This window comes from Corvus brachyrhynchos, unplaced genomic scaffold (genome assembly GCF_000691975.1).
Source record: "Corvus brachyrhynchos isolate BGI_N302 unplaced genomic scaffold, ASM69197v1 scaffold8, whole genome shotgun sequence".
Taxonomy (NCBI): domain Eukaryota; kingdom Metazoa; phylum Chordata; class Aves; order Passeriformes; family Corvidae; genus Corvus; species Corvus brachyrhynchos.
Genome location: NW_008240031.1, coordinates 532,366 through 555,129, shown reverse-complemented (window position 1 = coordinate 555,129; position 22,764 = coordinate 532,366). Strand labels below are relative to the sequence as shown.

General features: G+C 34.9%; 1 protein-coding gene across 2 annotated transcripts in view; it reads left to right on the top strand.

Moving 5' to 3' along the window:
* The window catches only part of AP3B1 (adaptor related protein complex 3 beta 1 subunit), a 149,178-nt gene extending 127,205 nt beyond the window's left edge, over nucleotides 1–21,973 (top strand). For both annotated transcript variants that reach the window (XM_017743681.1, XM_017743679.1), the window contains 3 exons: nucleotides 3,255–3,352; nucleotides 8,496–8,634; nucleotides 21,205–21,973. In XM_017743681.1, coding sequence (XP_017599170.1) covers nucleotides 3,255–3,352; nucleotides 8,496–8,634; nucleotides 21,205–21,358 — 391 coding nt within the window. In that variant the 3' untranslated portion in view covers nucleotides 21,359–21,973. The remainder of the gene's footprint in view (nucleotides 1–3,254; nucleotides 3,353–8,495; nucleotides 8,635–21,204) is intronic.
* Nucleotides 21,974–22,764: the final 791 nt, after the last annotated feature.

The following is a 22,764-nucleotide window of genomic DNA, read 5'->3' as shown; positions in this document are numbered from 1 at the left end:
CTTGATAGATGTTTCAGAGATGTTTATTTCTCCAGCCGCGTGGCCGGGGCTCTGCCGAGGAACTGCTCAATCACGGGACCTGAGGGTCCTTGACCACGCAGGGGAACACAAAACAACCCATGGGGAACGAGGCTGACCAGGGGCAGGGAAACCCTGTGCCTCCCCTCAGGGCCCCTCTCCCAGGGCTACATGGCAGGGGGAGGAGACCCCAACACTACTATTGGCAAGGTACTGTTGTCAGACATCCCCAACTGTTTGATCCTTTTAGAGCTTCTTCTAAGGACTTTTCATTAAGTATTCATGTCCCTCTAAGGCTGTAACTTACCAGCTGCACTTGCTGATACCAGAAAATGCAGTCTTTCATTTTTGAAACCTTAAAACACATTCTGTTGGTCTGAGAACCTTTGGGTATTTTTTCCAGTAAGCTTCTTCACCTTGATTTTCCAGGAAAGTGGAAGACACACCACTTGAGAGATGCTTCAGTGCAGCTTGGACCAGTTCTCCAGCAGATTTTTAGAAGTTAATGTAGATTGTTGTTTAAGCATCCTTTATACTAATTATAGTCTCGAAAATATAAATGAATAAGTTAAATACACTGAAATTTAGTTCCCTAGGTATTGGGGGAAGTTTAGTTGTGTTCAAGCCTCAATTTTATTCTCAAACTTCTCCATTTGATATCTGATGAAATCTTCATCTTCGGAGATACTCAGAGCTCAAATGGACAAGGCCATGAGCAAAGTGGGCTAAGGTCGCCCTTACTTAGGCAACAGGTAGAACCAGGTGAATTCCTAATGCCCCTTCTGAATTGTTTTGTGGTTCTATGGAATTATGAAGTAACTTTTGTTAAATTAGATATTATGAGCTCTCTAATATAAAGATTTAATAAAAGAGATGCAGATCAATAAACAAAAACTGTATATTTAATCTGTGAAGTGTCTGATAAAGAGAATCTGTAAGGAGGGGTGACTTTTGCTAGGTGAGAAAGAAATTTACTGAAGTACACTGGAATTAAAGTAATGCAAAGTAACCCAGATGGTGACTAAAGGGAAATTAAGAACAAAGTGGTCTTGAAGAAAAACTAGCAATCAGAATTTCTGTTTGTAGGCTATGAAGAGTTCATGTTTTATCAAAGAACATATATTATCTATTTATTCACTAGAGGAGATGGAAGTGGCGTGTTTGTTAACAGCATCAACAAGCATCAACAAACAGCATAACTGTTTGTTAACAGTGTCAAGTGGTCCTCTTGAGCACTTACAGACATAAAAAACCCAAGCTGTAATCATGCTTTTATTCTTTCTTATTGTGAGAATATTGTTATAAGCATTAAAGCTATCTAATAATTGATGTGATCAGTCAAGTTTATGTACAAATGGCATCTCCAGTCAATGTAGGACGTAAATCATTGTACACAAAATGGTTTATCTGTTTCATGCTGAATTATGTAGAGCACATCTTGCTTAAATATGAAACGTAACATTGGTGAACAATAAGTTGAACAGTGTCAGTGAAGGTATTGTTGAAAGTGTTAGTCTTATAGTCCAAGTAGTAGGTATGAACAGCAAAAAATTAATGAGGCAGTTGATTAAAGACCCTTCCATCAGCTCTTAAGCTGATTGAGTTCTTAATCACTTTTCAAAGAAAAAATTAAAGAAAAAATACTTCTTGCTTATTTTACTGTGCACTTAATCAGGCTAGCCAATCAAACAATCCCTGGTCTTTTATTATAATAATGACTTTAAAGATGGATGGCATTTAAAGTAGTACAGGGGGGGAAAAGTTTGAATTTGTTAGCTTTTTAAAGCAGCGCTTAATAAATGATTCTTTATAAAGGAAGTACTAGCAAGTTTGAAGGGATTGTTCCCCCATATGTTTACTAAATAGCAGTTCTCAAAAAAGCATAGATGTCCAGTTTTATTTGAACAGCCCATACTTGAGACTGCACCCATAAGCATAACTACAACACATCAGAAGCTAGAAAACAAGAATGTACTAGTTCCTAAGCATTTCCTTCTGAAAATGGGTAATTATGATAAGTATTAGAATTTTGAGTAGTAGGACTGCAATATGCTTTTCTGTTTCCAGGTGGCTTGTCTTGCATCTTTAGGAGGGAGACTCATGTGTTTTCTATAGTATTGGCCTGTAGTGCTGTTTGTTTTCTATCAGCCTATCTTTTTTCAAAACTTTGAAGTTGCAGACTTATAAAACAATCAGTAACACATGTTTTAGGTTAATTTAAATAACAGGGATGTTAATTGATGAAATATATTTTCCATTTAAATGATTGTATCATTATATTTAAGTAAGACATCTGAGGCATATCACCAATCAATATATATTGGCTATTTGGTACACCAGCAAAAAAAAAAAAAAAAAAAAGAAAAGTGTTCTTTTCTAAAAATTCTAAGGCTTTAAAGCATTAACAATGATTCCAACTGGATGTACTGATCCTGAATTGCTACGCAAATCCCTTATGGTACAGTTAGTCAATGAAACATAGCAGAGTGAATGTATCTTGAGTTTCTGTAGCCTTGAAGAAGTCTAAGACAAAATAGTTAGAAACTTAAGAGAATTGAATGGATACTCAGAGGAAGTTCACTTTATGATACTTATTTCTTAAGGAGAAATGTGTAACATTTGATAGTGTTATGTTTCTAGTGATAGTATTATGTAACTCTGCCATTAAGAAAATGGCCTCAAGTTCTACAGTTTTCCAGCATGCCTTTACATTAACCAGTATGCTGTGTGGTTTTGTTTAAATATACCAAATACTGTAAAATTGAAGTTATCGAAAATATTTCTTCTTTACTAATGTATTTTTTGTTTGGAATGTTTGTGGGGTTTTTTCAGACAGCATTATCCTTTTGACTGAAATTATACCTTTCCTATCTTTAGCTGTATTTCTAGGACAGCTGTAGCTGGTGAAGGGACATGTAACAGTTCTTTTAAAGGATTTATAAAATGCACAATAAATTGTTCTTTGCAAGCTTTTAGTTTGAGTGTGATGCTTTGTAGATTACGAATAAACATTGATATGAGTAAAAGTTAAATTTTCAGAAATACAAGACCATGCATACCATGTTTGTACTGGAGGAAATGGATCAGCTTTACTAATTACTAAGGTGGAAATCATACAGGTAGTTCTTACAGATTTTAAGACTTTTTAAAGATTTCACAAAAAAATTGGAGCTGATATGTATGTATTAATCTGTGTTGAAGCACTTGATTGATTATCTGTAATTTCTCTTTTCTAGCACAAAGGATGATCATTTCAATGTTAACATTCGACCCTCTGTTGGAGAGCTGCTCTTGCCTGTCACTATGTCAGAGAAAGATTTTAAGAAGGAGCAAGGTGAGAAATACTTCAGCAGCTTCAGTAAATATATTTGGATGGGAAGAGGGCTACATCCTTTCAGTTTCCAAGCATGGAGCAAGTGCTTCCAGTTGTAGGTGGTTGAGTTAGCCACTGTTAGTATTCAGTCTGACAATAATAAGTAGTTTAAAAATGTCTTAAAGAGGATGTGCAGTGATATGATGCAGTCTTTAAAGGGTCAAAGCCCACCCTTTACCCTGAAACAGTCTTTTGGCTCAAAGAGTTTTGGCTTGCTGTCATGAAGTGTGAGTGCCTTTCCTACTAGCAGTAATGCAGAAACTTGGGATGCCAGCTCAAGGAAATAAACCATTTATACATTGGTATTGCATTGGTTTTTACTATTCTTTATTCCAATACTGATTTTAAATTCTATTTGTGTACCTGTTCCTCAGCAACTTTGAAGATGATTTTGATCTTTTCAGTTTTAAACACTTTATATATTAAAAGATACTCTTGATGGAATACTGTTTTAGAATGGTGACATGGTTTTTATACTTCTGCCTTCTACTAATATTGTGTCTTTAAAGAATGTAAGTCTTTGATGCTAGTCCAGACACAAACCCCCCATAAGAGCTTTTAGTGACTTGAATATTTGATTCAAAATAATTAGAGAAAATTTTGCTTAGGTTTGACCATATGTTAAATGGAATAGTCAATACTGCTGTCCTTAATTTGGATATGATTCTTGGATATTTTAAAATATAAGTGGTTACATTTTGGATGCACTTAAAGATAGTAGTGTTTACTCATCTATCTCAATGTATGGGGATTTACATGTGTATGTCTCTTCACACTGAGATGAGAATATGCCCGTGGGATCCTGTCTCGTTGTATAAGGCTCAGAAACTCAGTATATCCATCATGCAGTCAAGAACACCAATGAGTAATGTTATGTACTATTAGTTATTGCTTTTGAGCATTTCTTGCTTTTGTGTTTTTGAGTTATTGAGAAAGTAGTTTAAATACTGTCTAGATCATTTGCAGTTAAGTTTATGGCTGCAGTGAAAAGTTAGGATTGTGCTTTGTTTTCATAACCAATTGATACTTATTTGCTGTTCTTACCCTTTGCTGGCTAAAGCCTGCCTTTCTGCTTTATACCTGCTCAGCAAACCAAGGTGAGTGATTGAACGAGGCTGTGGCACATTTGTTTTAAACTATTCCCTTCTAAAAATTGTAGCTGAGGCTGTAGTGAAAACAAGGCAAGTTACTGTGCTTCTTGCCTCCCTGTTTTTATGTTTGCTTGCTTTGTGATATTCTGATAGAGTTTTTGTATGCTTTACTGTGACTGAGGGCTTCTTTTCCTCCTGACTGGCCATACAGAACCATGAGCACATAGAAGAAGTGTACTTGGAGAATAGCTGTGGTCCTCTGTGGAGTTGTTGCCAAAATTCCTTTTTCTTCTGCCATTTTACTTCTATGGTTGTTGATTATTTGTCTGAATAAATCTGGCAGCTGTTTGCTATGTTTAATAGAGCAGAAAGGCTACTCTGAATAAAGCTATTTGAAAATTTGTTTATATGAAGTATTTGTAAATCCATGAAGGTCTCTTGGCATTTCTGTATCGCTTGCTCTGTCTTCCTGAATTCATTCTTTGATGCAGGACTTTGCAGGCTGGCAAATTTACCACAGGTTTAAAAACCTTTCCTATTGCATCTTTTCTCGTGTGGATATCAGCTGTATCAGAATATTCTTGGTAACAGAGGTCGCAATTCTACATTTTGCATAAGTATTTATTACAAAGATCTAGGAACAGGAAGCATATGGGAAGAATTAGTTTGTGTTCTTGCTGAATGAAAAATCAAAATTACAATAATAAATGCAGGGCAATTTAGAAGTTCGTATATATTACTCTGTTTTGTGTTTAACTTCAATTTGCCTGTATTCTTCAAATGAATCTGATTTATATAACTTGTTTTTCACTTGTCATGCTTTGCTTTTTCTTTTCCTTTTTTTTTTTTTTGGTTGGTTTTGAACATGTTTCAAGTCCTGTGCCTGGAGATGCCTGGTTTTATTTGTGACCAAAACAGATAGGTAAAAAATAATGAAGGAATGAGAGGAATATTAGAAATGCAAGGTAACACTGGGAGAGAATGAAAATATGTATGGGTTTTAAGGATTTTTACATCTAAATTGCATGTGTAACCTAATAAGAATGCTAAAGAGGAAATAGCTGGTATTTTACTGCTATGTAGAAGACAATTCATTGCTACACATCTTTACTCAATTACAGTCTGCTGTTTTGCATTGTCTGTTACATTTGTATATGTCCATTTTCTTCCTGGTGGCACAAAGAGAGAGGATTAGACAGGTTATTGAATATTCAGGGCTCTGAAAGTTATCTGGTGGTATAGTGGCAGAACCTCAAAAGCTGTTCTTGTCCACATGCTGTGCATGATACGCTTAGCTTTGCTGCACCATCTCCCCTTTCCTTCCCTTCTGAGCTCAGGAATCCTCTGGTAAAGTAGTTCCCCAGAGCAGCAGCTGAGTTAGTGGTTGTTGTGATTGACAGTTTGGAATGAGTGGATAAAAATGGTATTGTCAAACACTCTTTACCTTTCTGCTCAAATATGTCTTCTGATCCATCAGGCCTCAGAATTTTATACCCTGTTTTACATCGCATCACCATAAAAGGTCAAGTTGCCATAGCAGGGATTCTGAATGAGTGGAACATTTATTATTGGGAACACTATCCAAATTTCAACTTGTCTGTTGTTTTTAAAAATCAGTAGCAAAAGTTTCCTTCCCTCAGTTCAGAATAGGACTAGTCTGCTGGCTAACATACCTTGTTACCCATCGCTGTAATTTTTCCAATTTAATTTTCTTTTATTATTTAAAATACGTACAGTTATTTCATCGTATCAGGTAGTTAACCCAGACTAATTGCTGCTTTGTGCTGGGGCTAGATTGTTCTTAGATTCTCACGTTTCAAGCAATATTAAACGTGTCATGTGATTGTTACAGCTGGATATTAATCAGAATTTTTATGATGGTGTTTTTAAAATAGGCAATTAAAACTACTTTAGGATTTTTTTTCTCTCAAGAAACATGTTTTAAAATAATTTCGTCAACGTTTTTTTAGAAGTGTATACCTGAATCACATTTAAAAAAACCAAACCAACAACAAAACCCAATCTTGGTTAAATAAACAGATAGTTTCCCTAATTTTGTTAAAATTATATATATAAAATTTGTTTTCCTAACAAGCAAGATGCTAATTCTTTAAATGGTTGGACATTTCCCATTTTCTGGCCATTGACTACCCCAAGCAATCATATTTGATGCTCCTTAATTAGAGTACCCTTTTTTATTTCCAGGTTCTTTTCCACCTCAGCAATCGAGACAATACATTTGCTTACCACGCTGCTCTCCTAAGTGTTCTTTTGCATGTAAATTAATCTTGATTCAGTTTACACTGTCATGCTGAGTGGTACAAATTGCCTATAACAATAAAACAGCATGAGTTAAAAATAAAGGGGGGTGAAAAAGCAGATTGAATGTGTGCCTTACTTGATAGGATGTTACTTTGCTTTATGCCAATACATTAGTCGACGATAATGAATCTTCTGTTCTGAAAAGCATGGTTTAGTTGATTTTTTTAATTTTACTTCAATGGAGCAGTACCTTGTCTTTTATAGAACAAGTTAGACAAACCATTAATGACAAGAGTGTTAAGGTTAAATATGAAGCAATGCATTCACTTCTCTGAGTGCTATCCATCTTTCCATTTACAGGAGCTTGACAAAAGTACTGGCTTTGTACAACATTTCCTTTAATTACATGCTGCGGGAAACAGGCTTTTAACATAAACATAGTTGCATTCATTTATTCAGCATTTGCTCTTCAATAGAGCTTAATGGAGAAGGTTTAAATCCTAAATAAGTACACACATCTCTCAGCAGTGTTATGTCAGTCCCCATGCTCTGCTTAAAAGCAGTTTTAGTCTGCGTATGTAGTTTGTAAAGCTTTTGCCTAATAGTTAAACAATTTGAAACAGAATTCTACTCCCAAGATAAATCTGATTGTTATAAAAGTTGTATGCTTATTTTTGTTCTCTTCAAAAATATCCTATTTTTTACGTATCAGCTGTTCCATTTTTACTTTCATATTTCTTATTCTGTGACAGCAGCACATTCCAGGGCATTAAAATGTTGGATTTATTGTTTTAATTGCTCTATTAAGCATCTTGGTACTACTGTTTCCTCTGGGTTCAAGCTGTATGTGCAGCCCTAAAACATTAGCCTTCTGAGACTTTTCCATTGTTTTCATTGTTAGTGTTGCTTCAGATGCTTCATATTTCTGCCTGAAGTACCGTGCTCCTTTGTTTGTCTGCATTTTCAGCTTCTGAACATACTGTAAAAAGGCACACACAGTATCAAGTTGTAGTTACTGTTGTGTTTTAATCAACATGAGCATCCAACAAATCATTCTTTTAAACAATGGATATTGATAGAAAAGTGTGAGTTTTGTTAAAATGTCCTTGAATGGCACATCCTTCATTACTTTTTCTTTGTCATATGTTTGGATATAATCCTGACATATCTGTTCCATTTCATAGAGATATTCAAAATATTTTACTCAAATGGTTTATCTTGATATTTTCGAGAGCTGGATACTAGCTGTATTGCCCAGTTTCTAATGTGCTGACTTTCTCTTAAATAACTAAATTGAACTAATTACTACTATCTGAATTTCAAGATAATTTTTAGCAACTGGATACGGAATTATAATTAAATCTATGATTAAAAGATTATAATGGGTCTTTGTATATAGTTTTACTTAAGCTGGACCTTTCCAAATCAGTCTTACTTAGTATTTAATTTCTGCGTTTGCGTTCTTCTTTTAAGTTAAGCTTCTTATGAGAAAGAACTACCTTGGTTTCACAGTTGCATTAGTATCACACATATCATTGTTCCGCTATTACTAATTTGTTTCTGATAATAGGTCATTGCAAGTAAGACATTAAACTAAGGTAATTATGTGAGTTCTTATAAAATTTTTTTCTGAATAAATTACTTCACTTTTAATGCAATTTTTTTTTTGTTTAGATGTCTACTATTTTGGTTTAATGCTTAATAAGCAAGCAAATTTTAAAGTATTCATAATTAAATACTTAATGTTTCAGGAATGCTGACAGGAATGAATGAGACATCTGCTACAATAGCTGTTGCTCCAGAGAACTCCACTAGACTTGTAATAATTGAGAGGGTAGTGAAAGCGGCAAACCTGGGTGTAGTCCCTTCTGGTCAAGATAATATACACAGGTAAGATTATCTGTTATTCAGAGTAGGACCATCTTTTAGTATTAATTTGTTAGTCCAAAATTCATCAACATTTGATAGTATTAGGGAAAATTTTACTATCCATACCTTTAAGGCAGAAGGTGCCCAATTATATTGCAGTGTATAATCCTAAGCAGATAGTAACTTGAGCCTAAGTGCTCTGCAGCTCATTATTTGAATGTATATAGAAATGTCTAGACTTTACTGTACACAGTTAGAGGAAATTGTCCTTCCCTTGTTTTGTTTCAAAGGGAAGAGGTAGCCTTTTAAGGCACAGTACTTGAAAGAAGCTTTTGGTGGGGGAGGTTAACTTTTTTCTCTGTTTCCCATAATAAGCAGCCTGCTCCAGTTGTATCACCTGTGAGAAGCAATGTGTTTTCTTACATTATTTTCTGAAGTTCCTATATATATCTGCAAGCAAAACCAGTTATCAGCCAAGAAAGTCATTGGCCCTGTCAAATTTCCAGTTGTCACTTGCTGATTAATCAGTTTCATCCAAATACTGTTGATACAGAATGTCAGTGGAATTGATACAATTGTTGGTTAATGACAGGTTTTAATGTGATTGACTCAAAATATTTAGTCCTGTGAATCTGTATGGCATCTCACTTGTGACAGGAACAAACAGGTTAACCTGGTCTTGAAATAAGAAAATGACTACATCTCTCTTACCATCTACTAAAACTGTTCACTAAATTCTGAATTACCTCTAGTTACCTGAATTTTGATATTCAATAAGAGCAAAGTATCATCTTTGAAAGAAAAGAACAGTGCTTTTCTTTGAAATTTTGCTGACTGAGATGGCTGTTTGAAATGGTGAGAATGCTGTAGCCTACACAAGACTAATAACCTGATATTTCTCTTTGTTGGATGTAGTCTCTTTTGCATTGCTGGGCATGTGTATTGCATTGCATTAACATTAACCCAGCTGGATTTTCCTATGTATTTGATACGGTTAATGATAAAATTCTGTTTCACCATAAAAACATGGCACAGCTAGTGTGATTGCACTGAAATGATTGTCACTGTTGACACCTGATCCTCCATGAAAGAGTCCTCATTTGTTGCATCCCTGAGGGATCTGTATAGCCTGTGTTCTTAATGTCAATTCAAAGACTAGGTGACAGTGTCAATCAAGAGAGACTGAAGTGTCTGCACTATACAGGTGCTCTCCATCTTTACCCTATCTATCACATGAGACTTAACACATAGGGATGGATTGTTTTGTTGACTGAGTCTCAAAAAGGCTCGCTAAAATAATAGCCCAGTTCCTAGCTCAGCCACAGGTTTCCTGGTTGTAGATAAGTTTCTAATTTGATGCTGTTTTCTTTTGCTCTTTCGGTTTCTTTTAAAGGAAGTTTTCTACAAAAGAGTCTATACCAACACTAAATAAATTGAAGATGTGCTTACTGTTGGGTTAAGGCATGTTCGGGTCAAGCTGAAGTATTCAGAATACTTCAGAGCATCCTGAAATCTTCTTTGATTATTTAGATTTAAAATACAGTGTTTTCAGTCTGCCACAATAGTTATAGAATAGACCATAGAATAATCCATCAAGAAAAAAAATGGTATATAACAACTTAAGTGGCCTATGAGAAGTGTCCAGCAGTTGATAAGCATTTACAAAATAGTCTTTGTTTGCTTCACCATAAGTAACTGCAGTTCACAGATATCATGTAGTCGTAATTCCACCTAGATTTTACTGAGAACAGAAGCAGGAACATTACCTAGTTGATACTGTGATGAACCTGTTCATCTTTTAAACAGTGATGCTTTATCATTAAAGTAAATCCTAGATTCACATGAATTAATATTTGAGATAGATATTAGATAATTAATCCTTTCAAAATGCTGAAAAAAATTCCTGAAATAGTTTATATATATATATGTATCTAAAGTATACATATGTTTGGATTAAATGAACTCTGCCGTGAGAAGAAACAAAAATGAAATGTCTTCTGGCAGAAGTCTCATGGATGCAAGAACTGTGACTTTTATTTATGTGAAATGCAATTTCAGGATAATAAAATAAGCAGTCACCTTTTATCTTCTCTAAACAGTTACAGATTCAATAAAAATACATTATAAGTGAATTTTCTAAGTTTTTTGTCGGATTGCCATTTGTCTTGTTTTATTGCAAGTGATCCCGGAGAAAAAAATTACATCCAAGAACTTTTAGCTCATTGTGCTGTTCTGTGAGGACTGCTTCAGCTGACTTCTTGGAAGAGCCTAGTACATACCTTTTTACACAGCAAAAGGAGTACTGTTGTTTGGCATTCTGCGCTGTGCAGCATAAATTATATTAACTTATTAGTTGGTCATCCCCAACTTGAGTATTACTGCTTAATGATGGCTAATGCCAAAAAAATTTGTATTGCCTGGTAATGCAATATACTCATTCAAAATGAAATTGTACGGTTTAATACAAGTGCAAGAGTATCTAATGGACATGAACAGGTGTGTTTCATGGTTTCTTTCAGTCTAAACAAATTCACATTCATGCTGAAGATGTTGTCATGCTGGTGGAACCCAATTACTGGTCCTTAAATTAATAACCCTATTAGGACTTTATTTTTGCACCAAATAAAAATACTTAGAGCGAATATACTGAAGATTTGAAAGTAAATACTTGAAATAAATATCAACAGAGTAGCATATAGTCATCAAAGAAAAATAAAATAAGTGAAAACAAATGTCAACTACATTAGCTATATATCTGAGACTATCATAATATAGCAACACTTTCTTACATCATTTCTTTTCTCTCATTACCATGTGGCTACTAAATTTGTATACTTAGTTACAATGTAATAATTTAATTGTTAAATGAGAGTAGTAAAAAATGCCAGGTGACGTAGTTGATTCTACTTTAAACTCTCATTTCTGACCTGTTTTATTTGAAGTGATAAATGCAAAAATTTTGAACTCAACAGCCCATCTATATCTATATCTATGTCTATATATCAGAGCACAGAGTTGCAGGTTACTATTTATATATTTGAAAAATAAATTTGCTATACTATTTTACTTCCTTTAGAATAGTTACCTGATCTTCAACAGAGTTTATTCAAGGGCTTAGATTATGGGGCCTTGTAAGACTACATGCAATGCTTTTGCATGCTCTTAATAGGATTTAACTATTTTATGTATTGATCTCTCTTGCTTTTGCTATTAAGTGGAAACATTATGTAAATTTTAAAAGGCTTGTACTAGAAGCAAGAATGTGAAATTTCAAAAGAGAAATTTTCTTGAATAGGAAATGTGTCTTCTTAAATATGAAAACTTCAGAAAAAAGAGTCCTTTGTTTTCTTAAAATATTTTTTCACAGGAGTGATTAGAGTAATTGTTGGAATATCCGTAGCTCTTCTAATGTTTTGAGAACTGTTACTTGGTGTTGATAAAGTGATTTCAGAGAGAGTCAGCTAAGGCACCAAGCTTCTGTCTTTTGGTTCAGACCACATCCAGGGGCACCATTTGAATATCTGAAGACAAAGACACTGAAAGAAAACTATTTGTTCCTGCAGGGAATGAAATCACTCTGAATAACTACCTTTAGAGACCAAGTACTTTTCAGTTGAAATATGCCTGCTGTTTGTTGTCAGTGGGGAAAGTCTACTAGAAATTTTTCCATCTTCAAGATAAGAGGGTACATAATGGAGGACATTTATTCCCTCAAAGTTGATGCTTCTATAGACCATTACTTGAGCTCCTGTTCTCTACTTGGGCAATAACATTCATTGCTTTAGATACAACAACAACAACAACAAAATCCAGGCTGTTCTATTTCAAAATATGATGAGATGAAGACATTACTCAGTTCAAGATTTTCAGTCATATTCTATTTCACTGACACAAGCCTTATTGACCCAGCTTTTCGTGCTAGTGTTACTTTCAAGATGTGTTGCTTATTCTTCTCAGATGAATATTCTAAAAGTTCCTCAGGTCTCTTTCTCCTTTATTCATTTTCAGCTCCTATAAGGATAGGTAGTAATCATATGCTTCACTTTGAATATAGCAAAAGATAACAGATGGTGATAGAATGAAAAGTCTAGTTGCAGACTTTAATCTTTAAAGACTTGAATGCTCTTATAATCCTCTAAAAAATGTCAAAATATCATCTACTGTTATGGAAGACCCTATACATGAAGGAGAGGTGTTTCAGGCTAAATTGGCTTAGGAAAAAAAGTGATGGAAATGCACATAGGAGGTGTTTTTTCCTGCTACCAACAAAATATGGTGCAAAGCTTTAAAAGTGTTGGCAAGTAGCATACAGCAGAAAAATCTGTTCAGAGCTGTGACCATAAACTGGATTTACTTCTTCACTCTCATTTTGTTTTATACTTGTGTGCTTCCATTGACGTCATAGTATAATGTGTAAAGGGATGGAGAATCAGGCTGTCTTCAACTACCTACCTCTCTACCTTCTACTTCCCAAAGCATTTCTTAAATGGGATGAATTGTACTACAGAATATTATTTCCCTCAATGACTGTGGCTCTAAAATTGATGCAAGATAGACCATCTTTTCCACTTTTTTCATTCTTAAAGACTACCTATGCATTGCCCAATCAGTCAGTGAGATTAAACTCTGAGGCCAGCAGGGTGGTTATGAAGAATGAAGTTTAGTCAACCTCAACTTATTTAATAGTCCATTGCACTAGTCTGTTGCTGCTGTTGTATTCTGGAAGGAATCCACAATTGCAAACAGGAAGTAGCAGGATTAGAAAGTGAGCATGGTGTCATATGCACATCTCCATTCTACAGTTCATCAGGATGGCTGTAACCACTGACCTGCACTCTGAGACACACGACAGCTTTAATTTCAGTCCTCAAATTTAACATGGTGAATTCTGTCATTTCAACAACCCAGTATGGGACAATCTGAGGTTTTGGAGAAAATCAAATCTCTTGACAACGAAGCTCTAAAGTGCTTCAGAGTAGCCATTTCACATTTTTAAATGGTGATTTTAACATCCTCTCCATTACAGTCATGAAAGCGGTGATGCTGATAGTCATCTCTTTTTTCTAGACATCACCAGGACTTGTAGAGGGAGGATTCTCATCTCATCTTAGTGTGTTATTGTAGTAGACACCTAAATTAGCAGCAAGCAAGCTAAGTTTTAAACAAGAAGCATGAAACAGCACTTATGCTCATTGCTGGGGCAGGTCTAACAAGTTCAAGCACAGCAGTGCATGCAGTGACTGTGCAGCTTCTGTGACCTACATTTTTAAGGACACTTCACTGAACCACTTAGATATGGTAGTTTGTTCAGAGCTTGCTGTATGCCATTGCTTAGTGTACCCTTAACTATCTGATTTCATGAATAAGCGATTACTGAACAAGATGTAAAATACTGTCCACCTGTCTTGTGGAGGCTTATATTGCTATCCTTCAGCAAAATCAGAAACATACTGTGTAAATCATGTATTATGACAGTAAACACATTGCAGTGGGTGAGAATTCATATTCTGAATAGTATGAAAACAGCAAGACCAAATAGAGAAACTTGCATAAAATGCTTAAAATACAGAAATCCAAGGACCTGTGTTTCACTAGCCTTTATTTCTCACCCCATGCATCAGCCTGACAGTCTGGTTGTATTCACCCCTTTTTATCATTTTGCAACCTGTCATGTCCCATTTATAGTATATTGGCAGACTGATTCTCAAAGGAAAGAGGGTTTTGTTTACAGACAATTTTGATTATCAGAGAATGTTGTGCTTAGTAATCAGTTATCCTCCCTGCATCTTTTTAATCCAGCAACACTTAATGTGGGGAGAAAAGGTATGCAGTTGTGCATGTGTGTAGGTACATTTGTATTGAATCAAACTCCACCTAAAGGGGTCCACGTGGAAAATTTTTCTGTGTATGTCATCTTCCAACTTGTGCTACATTTGGAGAATTCTCAGGTAGGAAGTTAGTGATCACATAACTAACAACTGCATTTGCTTCCAGCATGTCTGCTGTAAAGGAGAGTACCCATCTATTGAGGATAAACACCGTGTATAAATTTCTGAGAAACATAAATTCTTTATAGTTATTCACTTGAATCCAAAAATATGTTCTCAGTAGCTGATAAACAGGTCTATAAATCCACAAAGACCTTTTTTAAGGCTGTTCCTGCTCTGTGTGCAAACACACCTTTTCTAAGGGTTTTTTTACTAAGCAGTTAGCCTGTTGGAGAGCTCCAAGGAAGTGAAATCCACCTCTGCTCCTGCAAAGTAGCTCTTTTGATGCAGTTACCGGGACTGTTTTGCTTCTGTGGTTCCTTAGCTGTGGGGCTCAGTCTTCTTTTTCTACTCTTCCAGAAAGCTTCACTGGGTAGCTGAGTAAATAAACTTGTAATAGTCATGCAGCTTTGATTTTGCTTCCTAATTTCTCAAGTAGGAATTAATTAGAGAGCTAAATACCCTAGGCAAAACAGCTTCTCTGGTAGTCTTTACCTGCAGGAGATGGAATTTTAAATGGAATAGTATATCCATGTCCACAGTTATTTCAGCCTTCATTTTAGCCAGAAGTTGTAAACTCTTAAAGTTTTCTTGATATATGATGGAAGTAGTTCTTGCTTTCTGTTTTGAGGGGTTTGGTTTTGTTTCCTTAAAAAAAAAAAAAATCCCGACTAGGCTAACCATTTATATTTCTTTTAACAGGCAGGACTAGAAGACTTTCTGGTTAGTAATTATTCTTAGGTTAATATTTTTATTAATAGAGGAAAAGAAAGCTAAATTTTATAAACATGAAAGTATTCATTCCATAGTTCCTCATATTACTCTTCCTATTGTAATTATTCCTTAATCAAATCATAATCAAATTCTTAATCAAATCCTAATGTTCCAAAACCTTGAAATTTTCTCTCTGCTAAGAAAAGAGCCCTGTATATTTCATGTATTACCATCATATGAAGATTTTGATTAACTGGTACAAAATACTTGATCAAGAGAATGCCTTCACACAGAATCATTTTAATGCCCTTAACACTGTAGTTATATTTTTGTATTTAAAGAGCTTAGGTGCAAATTGCAAAATATTAAAATAACTTCAAGAAATTAAATTTGATCTTAATATTAAAAGTATATGAGTGAGTCATTTTAGGTATGCGGTTCATCAAAATAGATTGTTCTAGCCTGGCTTATTTGTTGTCCACTAGAGGACAGCACTGCTTTTGTATCTGAATGCTGTAAAGTGATAAATATGTGCAGCATTTTCTTTGAAAAACAAACAGGAACCTTTTGAGCCAGTTATTTAAAGAGAAAATGCTTAACACTTAAAGAACTAACTGAGCAGAAGAATATCTTTGATTGTAAAGATCTCTGAGCATGTTTAATATTTTAATATCTTTCTGTAAGGTAATCTACTTTCTTGGAATTAAATAATTTTCCTGCAAATGAAAATTTATAGCCTGTTTTAAAAATGGACTGAGTATAATTCTCAAGCATATATCATATTAAATGCCAAATTCTATAGAAAAAAAAAAGAGTAAAGTATATGAGAAAACAAAATAGATTGAGTATTACAATTAGAATTTTCTAGGTGGGAGGACCAAATATTTTGATTCAAGCTTTTATCTCATTGGAATTTTAGAGAGGAGATATAAATACCTACATAAAAAACGCTGATATTTTTAAACTAATGATAAATTTGGAAGATGATAAAAAGTTCATGCAGCATCTTTTTGAACATGTGGAGTACTGCTATGTATTGGACAGGAAGTTCAGATGGCTGGCACTTCTGCCTTTTTGTTAGAGGTACAGTGCAGCTGCTTACTGGAAACTGAGGACAGAATCAAAATCTATTTTATCAATACAGATAAACATGGCAAAAATGTGTACATTTGATTGCAAATTATTTTACAATTTTATTGTTTTATATCCCTGAAAAAATAGATAATGTTGGAAAATAGTTTCATTATTGTAATGAATTAGGTATTTTGAAAAATTTATTCAAAGATAGTGTTAAAATCGCATTTAACAGACTGGAAAAAAGAAAGTCTAATTATCATCATATGATTTTTAACGTAAATATTAATCAAATTTTATTAGTAGTAATCAATGTCAAAATCACCAGATTAAGATCCTGCATTTAGTGGATGTATTTATGCTTACAGTTTTATTATTAGGCTTCCTCTATCCCCAGGTCAGAACTAATACCAAGTACTTCATTTTTGTATTCTAAGACTTACTCAGAGAATGAATACAAGTAAATCAGTAATTCAACCAATTTTTAGATGAAATCTTAATTATAAAGTCAAATCTGTACATAGCAGAGCAAGAGGAAGATTCAGAGTACTGAAACTATAAGTGTAAGTATCTTTGTTGTCCAGTTAACGTGCTGGAAGGTCCTTTGTAGTTACTCATTCTTATTTTTACAAATTGAGGACTAATTCGCAGCAGTATTTTTTTTTTTCCCCTTTGAATATATTCATTGCATAACTTGATTACACATTTGTCAGCTTTGGACTAATTATTTTTCTACGGCTAGGGCAGGGCATTGCATCTTCTGATTGTCTTCCATACTAATAGGATTCTGTCTGCTTCAGCAGGCAGTAATTGAAGGCTTCATGTACAAGATTTAAAGAAAGAGCAGAGGAAAAAAAAGTTTTAGCCTCCATGGGCCATTGTCACTGTTTGTGGTAAGCAGTAGAAGAGAAAAAGAAGAGAATTTAGCTTGAATAGAAAAGTCAAAGAGGAAGAAAAGGACCGGACAGGAGAGAGTGTGTTTTAATGCTGTTGAATTATGCGTTACAAACCCTGCTCTGCTGTTAATATCCCGATAGTGAGTGTTCAGGTGTAAATTTACTTTCTCAAATGTTGAATTTTAAAGAGCAGATTTTAAGTGAGTTAGTCTGCTTCTGTATATTCACTGCCATGAAATTTTCATAACCTTTCCTCATAAAAATGCATCTCCTTATAGTGTAGCTGTATTTTGTCTACAAAAAAAGAGAAAATTACTGCCAGTCTGTATTTAGGCTAGTCATCATTGCAAAGTCAGTGTTTGGCAAATGCTGTCACGTTGTAGCATCTGATACTCTGTGTTTTCTCTTTATGTCAGCTACATACCAAATTTTTCTGTATGGTTACCATGAACAAATCTTATTTTCATGGGAGGTGACCAAGACTATGTACTTGATTTTTAACTCTTGAAAGACCAAGTCTTTCTAAAAATATACAGTACTTCATTGATATTGAATTTTATTCTTAATGTGTATTTCCTTACCCACTGACAGGTACTCTATTTTTGTAAAAATAATGTATGAACTCCTTCTCTCTGTTTCTGCATGTCACATATGCTTAGAATATTTAACATTCTTTCTAAAAAAAAAGAATTGTTAACATTCAGAATATGCAAATATTTCTCACGTTGTTTTGTTTCTAATCTGCCTTGATTTTATTAAATGGGAAAAATATTAACAGCTGTAAATGTTCCTGAATATTTTAATGATGTAAAATCAGGTTTAGAATCAATATTACCACAGAATTAAATACTCCATCATAGCAGAAACAGCCATCTTGAAACTACTGGAAAATACTTGGTTCTGTTTTCTGGATGTATTCTCATTTGCTTTGTTTTGGGGAGGTTTTTTTGGGGTTTTGGTTTTTTTGTATTTACTGATGCATCCTTTGTTGTAACAGAATCATGCTCATAATATAGTGTCTTATGTTAAGAGTTGTCCACAGGACAAATTCTTTCTTTTAGACCTGCAATCAATCAATTTACATCCTAGATTTAAATGTACCACAGTGCATTTTTCAAGACTTATTAAAGTCAATGATTTCTTGTTGGTTTACTGTCTTTTTTGGTTTAGTTTGGTTTGGGGATTTTTGTTTGGTTTTAATTCAAATTCTAACTGTTAAGGTTTTAAGTATCAACTTGCAGAAAAAGTGAAAAATTATTACCGACCTCATGGGGAAAATCAAAGTTTCTCACTAAGAGTGAACACGTTATTAGTGATTCATTTGTTGCTGCTGAGAGATTTTTCCAGTGGTTTTCTAGGCTTTTCTAGGTATTTAGTTGAGCACAACACATGTTTTAGAAAATCCGCAAGGGTTTCTGGTAAAAGTTAGCATATAAATGCAGTGGTGTGTATTTAGTTGAAAAAACAGCTATTAACCAAATCCTTTAATGACAGTATATTTGAAACATCTAAATAATTGACCTATCAGTTTTACTGCTAGTGCCTGCTGCTTCATCCTGTTATAACTGTATTTAGTTTTACAGATTATACAAGTGTATTTGTCACTCCCCTTAGAAACTACATTATATTCCCTATTCTAAGGAACAGATTTTGGTCTCCAGTGTTCAAAAGCAGCTGTAAACCCGAAGTTCAAAAGCAGCTGTTAACCCACTGTGTGGTTCTCTTCTATACATGCTTTTTTAATGGCGAAATAAGTCTTCCTGTTTTGGTCCAATTCTTCCTTCACCTAGCAATTCCAGATCTTATACCAGTGACCATTGATAGAAGCTGATTAGCTGTTGCTAGTTATGTGTATTAACACTTTGTGTAAAATTATCTGAGTATCAGGCCCTTTGCATCTTGCAAAACACATGCAAATTCACATTTTATTGATTTTATGTGGTTTGTTCAGGGGTATGGAAAAGTGCTATTGATCCCCTAAGTGATTTTGCAAATTCACATGTAAAAATATCAGCACAAAACTCATCTCTCGTGCTTTGGACCACCTTGGCTTTCCCAGAATGCTGACTTTGTATCACTTTCAGCTTTTGATAAAAGAGGGTAAAATCAAGCCTCGGGGCTATGAAGCACAGCAGGAGTGTCAACTAGCAACCTATTTATGTGCATACTCAGAGATAATCTGCTTCTGTGTTGTCCCAAGACACAACTGTTAAGTAAATAAAGTGACTAATAAGACTATTGTTTCTATAATTATCCCCTTGTCGAAGTCAACAAGAGAAATAGTCATCTTCTACATTGCAGCATAAATAGATGAAATCATTGATATAACTAGCTAAGTAGGTAATTTTTGTACTAGTAATATCGTTTTATAACCTTCTATTAAAAAGAGAGGTCTTTGAATGTATCTGTAATCCAGACAAAAGAAATAGATTGACCTGTGATGGATGACATTAGAAAAGTGCCCCATGTTTCCTTAATTAGTATAATGTGTTATGAGATTTTGATATGCTTTGTTTAAAAAGAAAAAAAAAGACAGAAATTACTTCTTGTTTAAAGAGAACTTGCTTCCTGCTTAAGTGGCTAATATTTTAATTAAGTCTGGAGTGAAGTTTTTTGAGTATCTCCTGATAAACTCCCTCCTTTATGTTGATGGTAATTAAACAGATCCCCAAGGGCTTGGGTAGGCGCTTTGCAAGGCCCATGCTGATTGTCAGACAGGAGACGCTGACCAGTTGGTTTGCTCTTGAATAGCCCACAGCGTGCTGTCAGCGCAGCAGTTTGATTTTTCTGTATTGTGAGCTGTTGTCAGGGCTAACTGGGTCCTATTGTGACTGAAGATGTTGCGCAAATTGAGGCAGATGGCTCTGATTCAGACACGTGTCATTCAGAAAGAGGAGAGGAGATTGGCCCTGCAAAGTGGGGTCAGACGGGGTCACAGACCTGCTCCACACTTGTTAGTGTTGGGGGGGGGTGGGGGGGGTGTTTGAAAGCATGTTGTGCTCCTTGTGGAGGATGGAGAGATGGACGCTGTTGCCATCCTCTTGCTTCCTGTCTCTTGGGCCTGGCTCTGCACACAGAATGAATTAACAGGATTGACAGAAGTTCATTGTGCCTAAAATGGCTTTTCAGTCAATTGTGGTGCTTAAAAGGCTAGTTTTGCTTTTAATTCCATGTAATTAGTGGGTTCTTCATGTCTTGGAATTTAGTAATGGTGCATTAGTCCTAACTTTTGTCTATCTGATTGGTTGGTAGCTTTTTATTTCCTTTGTAGGATTTTTTATCATTATAATATGCTTTAAAATACTGGCAACATTTTTATGATTCTGGAGATAAATTCACCAATAGAATAAACCAGTGTCTTCCTGTTACTCCCATTTCTAACTGATTGTTTTGTATGTTTATAAATTTGACTAGTTTTAGTTTGAATTAATTTCTCAGATTGCAGGAGGAGACACATTTCAGAAAGTACAGGAAGTTTGGCTTTTTTTATGTGTTCTACTACATTTAACATAGTTGTATTGTCTTTGGGGCACCAAATAATGGAAATCCTTGGAAAATTCTATACAGCTGTAGTCAGGTTGTCAGTGTGCATGAATACGGTAGATGAACTGAAGAATCAGTATTTAGATTAAGAAATTACTTAAATAAAATTTAATTTGTACTACTAAATACAAAATTTTGCATGATACTTCTTTGTCCTTCTAAAATGCAAAAATATTTACGCAATGCTGCACAAATTATGTTTGAAGAATTTATGGGAGGTTTTATGGTTTATCCCCTGAAATGCATTAATGAATTTAGAAGTATTTTATTGTATTTGAGTTCATTTAACTCTTGCAGAAAGAAACGCTAGCAGTCTTTGACCTTAAGATCCTCAGTGATTTTTCTCTTTTCTTTTTTATTTTTCCCTTTCTCTCCAGGTTTGCAGCTAAGACTGTGCACAGTGGGTCACTGATGCTAGTCACAGTGGAGCTGAAGGAGAGCTCTACAGCACATCTCATCATAAACACTGAGAAAACTGTGATTGGTTCTGTTCTGCTGCGGGAGCTGAAGCCTGTCCTGTCCCAGGGGTAACCTGCTTACATCTGGACTTCAGAATCTGGCACACAACAAAAGTGCCTGGCATCCACTACTGCTGCCTTTCATTTATAATAATAGCCCTTCCATCTGGCAGAGGGGAAAGAATACACTCTTGACATTCTTGTCTTCTGCTTTAGAATGCTAGTGCGTATCTATCATGTGTGCAAGTCCTTTCCTTTTTTTCTGCTTGCTAACCAAAGAACATATATTTTACTGTCAGTTATCTGCACTTTTAAATGTGTTTCCCATTTGTTCTACCCTAGTCCTTCCCTATTTCTTCCCTTCCCCCACTACCTTCCTTCCCCATCAGTGTTCCCCCCCCCGCCCCCATTATAGTGGACAAATACTAGGTAATAAAGTTCAAGGGAAATCACACTGCTTGAAAACTGACTTCAAATGGTAGGTGGGTTCCAGCAACATACACAACAAGTATGTGGTTCAGAGAGAATTTGTGGTGAAAGTGTAAAAACACTGTAGGTACAGCAAAATGATGTCTGTTTTCTAGAAATGCCTGTGAACCTGAGCTCATCTATTGAGAACATTGTTCCTACCTACTGTCATTTTCTCAATTATTTTGTTAAGATGCTAATAAAGTAGTGCCTATGAACAGAGGCTCCCTCTTTCTTGTTTAGGTAGAAAATTGATAACAGACATGCCAGTATTGTATATACCTGGTTAACAAATGAGGTGGACACTACATATGCATCAACAAACTGTTCTTGTGAAAGTAGCCAGTGTTTGTGCTCCTATGATAATTGTCTGCTATATGATTACATTTTTGTTAATACCAGCAACTGCCTATCTTCAAACTGGCCTACTCATAAAATACTGATTGATTGTTCAAATGAGTATTAAATGAAATACTGATTATTAGACTATTGTGACAAATACTGTCATCTAGCTGTTATGAATAGTTCAGGTCTTTATTTAAAATTTGTTTTTTTAAACTAGATTAAAACATCTTCCGACTTTGTATAAATCAGGGCTTGAGGAAAAGAGAAGTTCATAGCCATATCAACTGAACTAGGCCTGAGAAGATGAACAACCTTGCACCAGTTGGTGTACCTAGTTTTCTTGGTACAGGTCAGTGATTTTGTCAGGTCACTGATTTTGACCTTCCCTTCACATTCTGGTTACATGGCAGGACAGAAGATGCTGGGCATTTCCATTTCTTATCAGTTCTCCTCACTTCCAAAATGTTTTTTTTCTAGTATCTCCTGGCTCTGCTACAGAGAAGATACTTGAATAGATGTAGCCTTCCTCTGTCACCAGGACCCTTGCAAGGTCCTTAGATGCTGACTAGTGCTGTTCTAGTTTAGGATGATACAAAATGTTGCTTCTTCAAAAGTGTTGCATTACTTCACACTAAATTCTTCTAAAAGTTTCTAGTAAAATTTAGT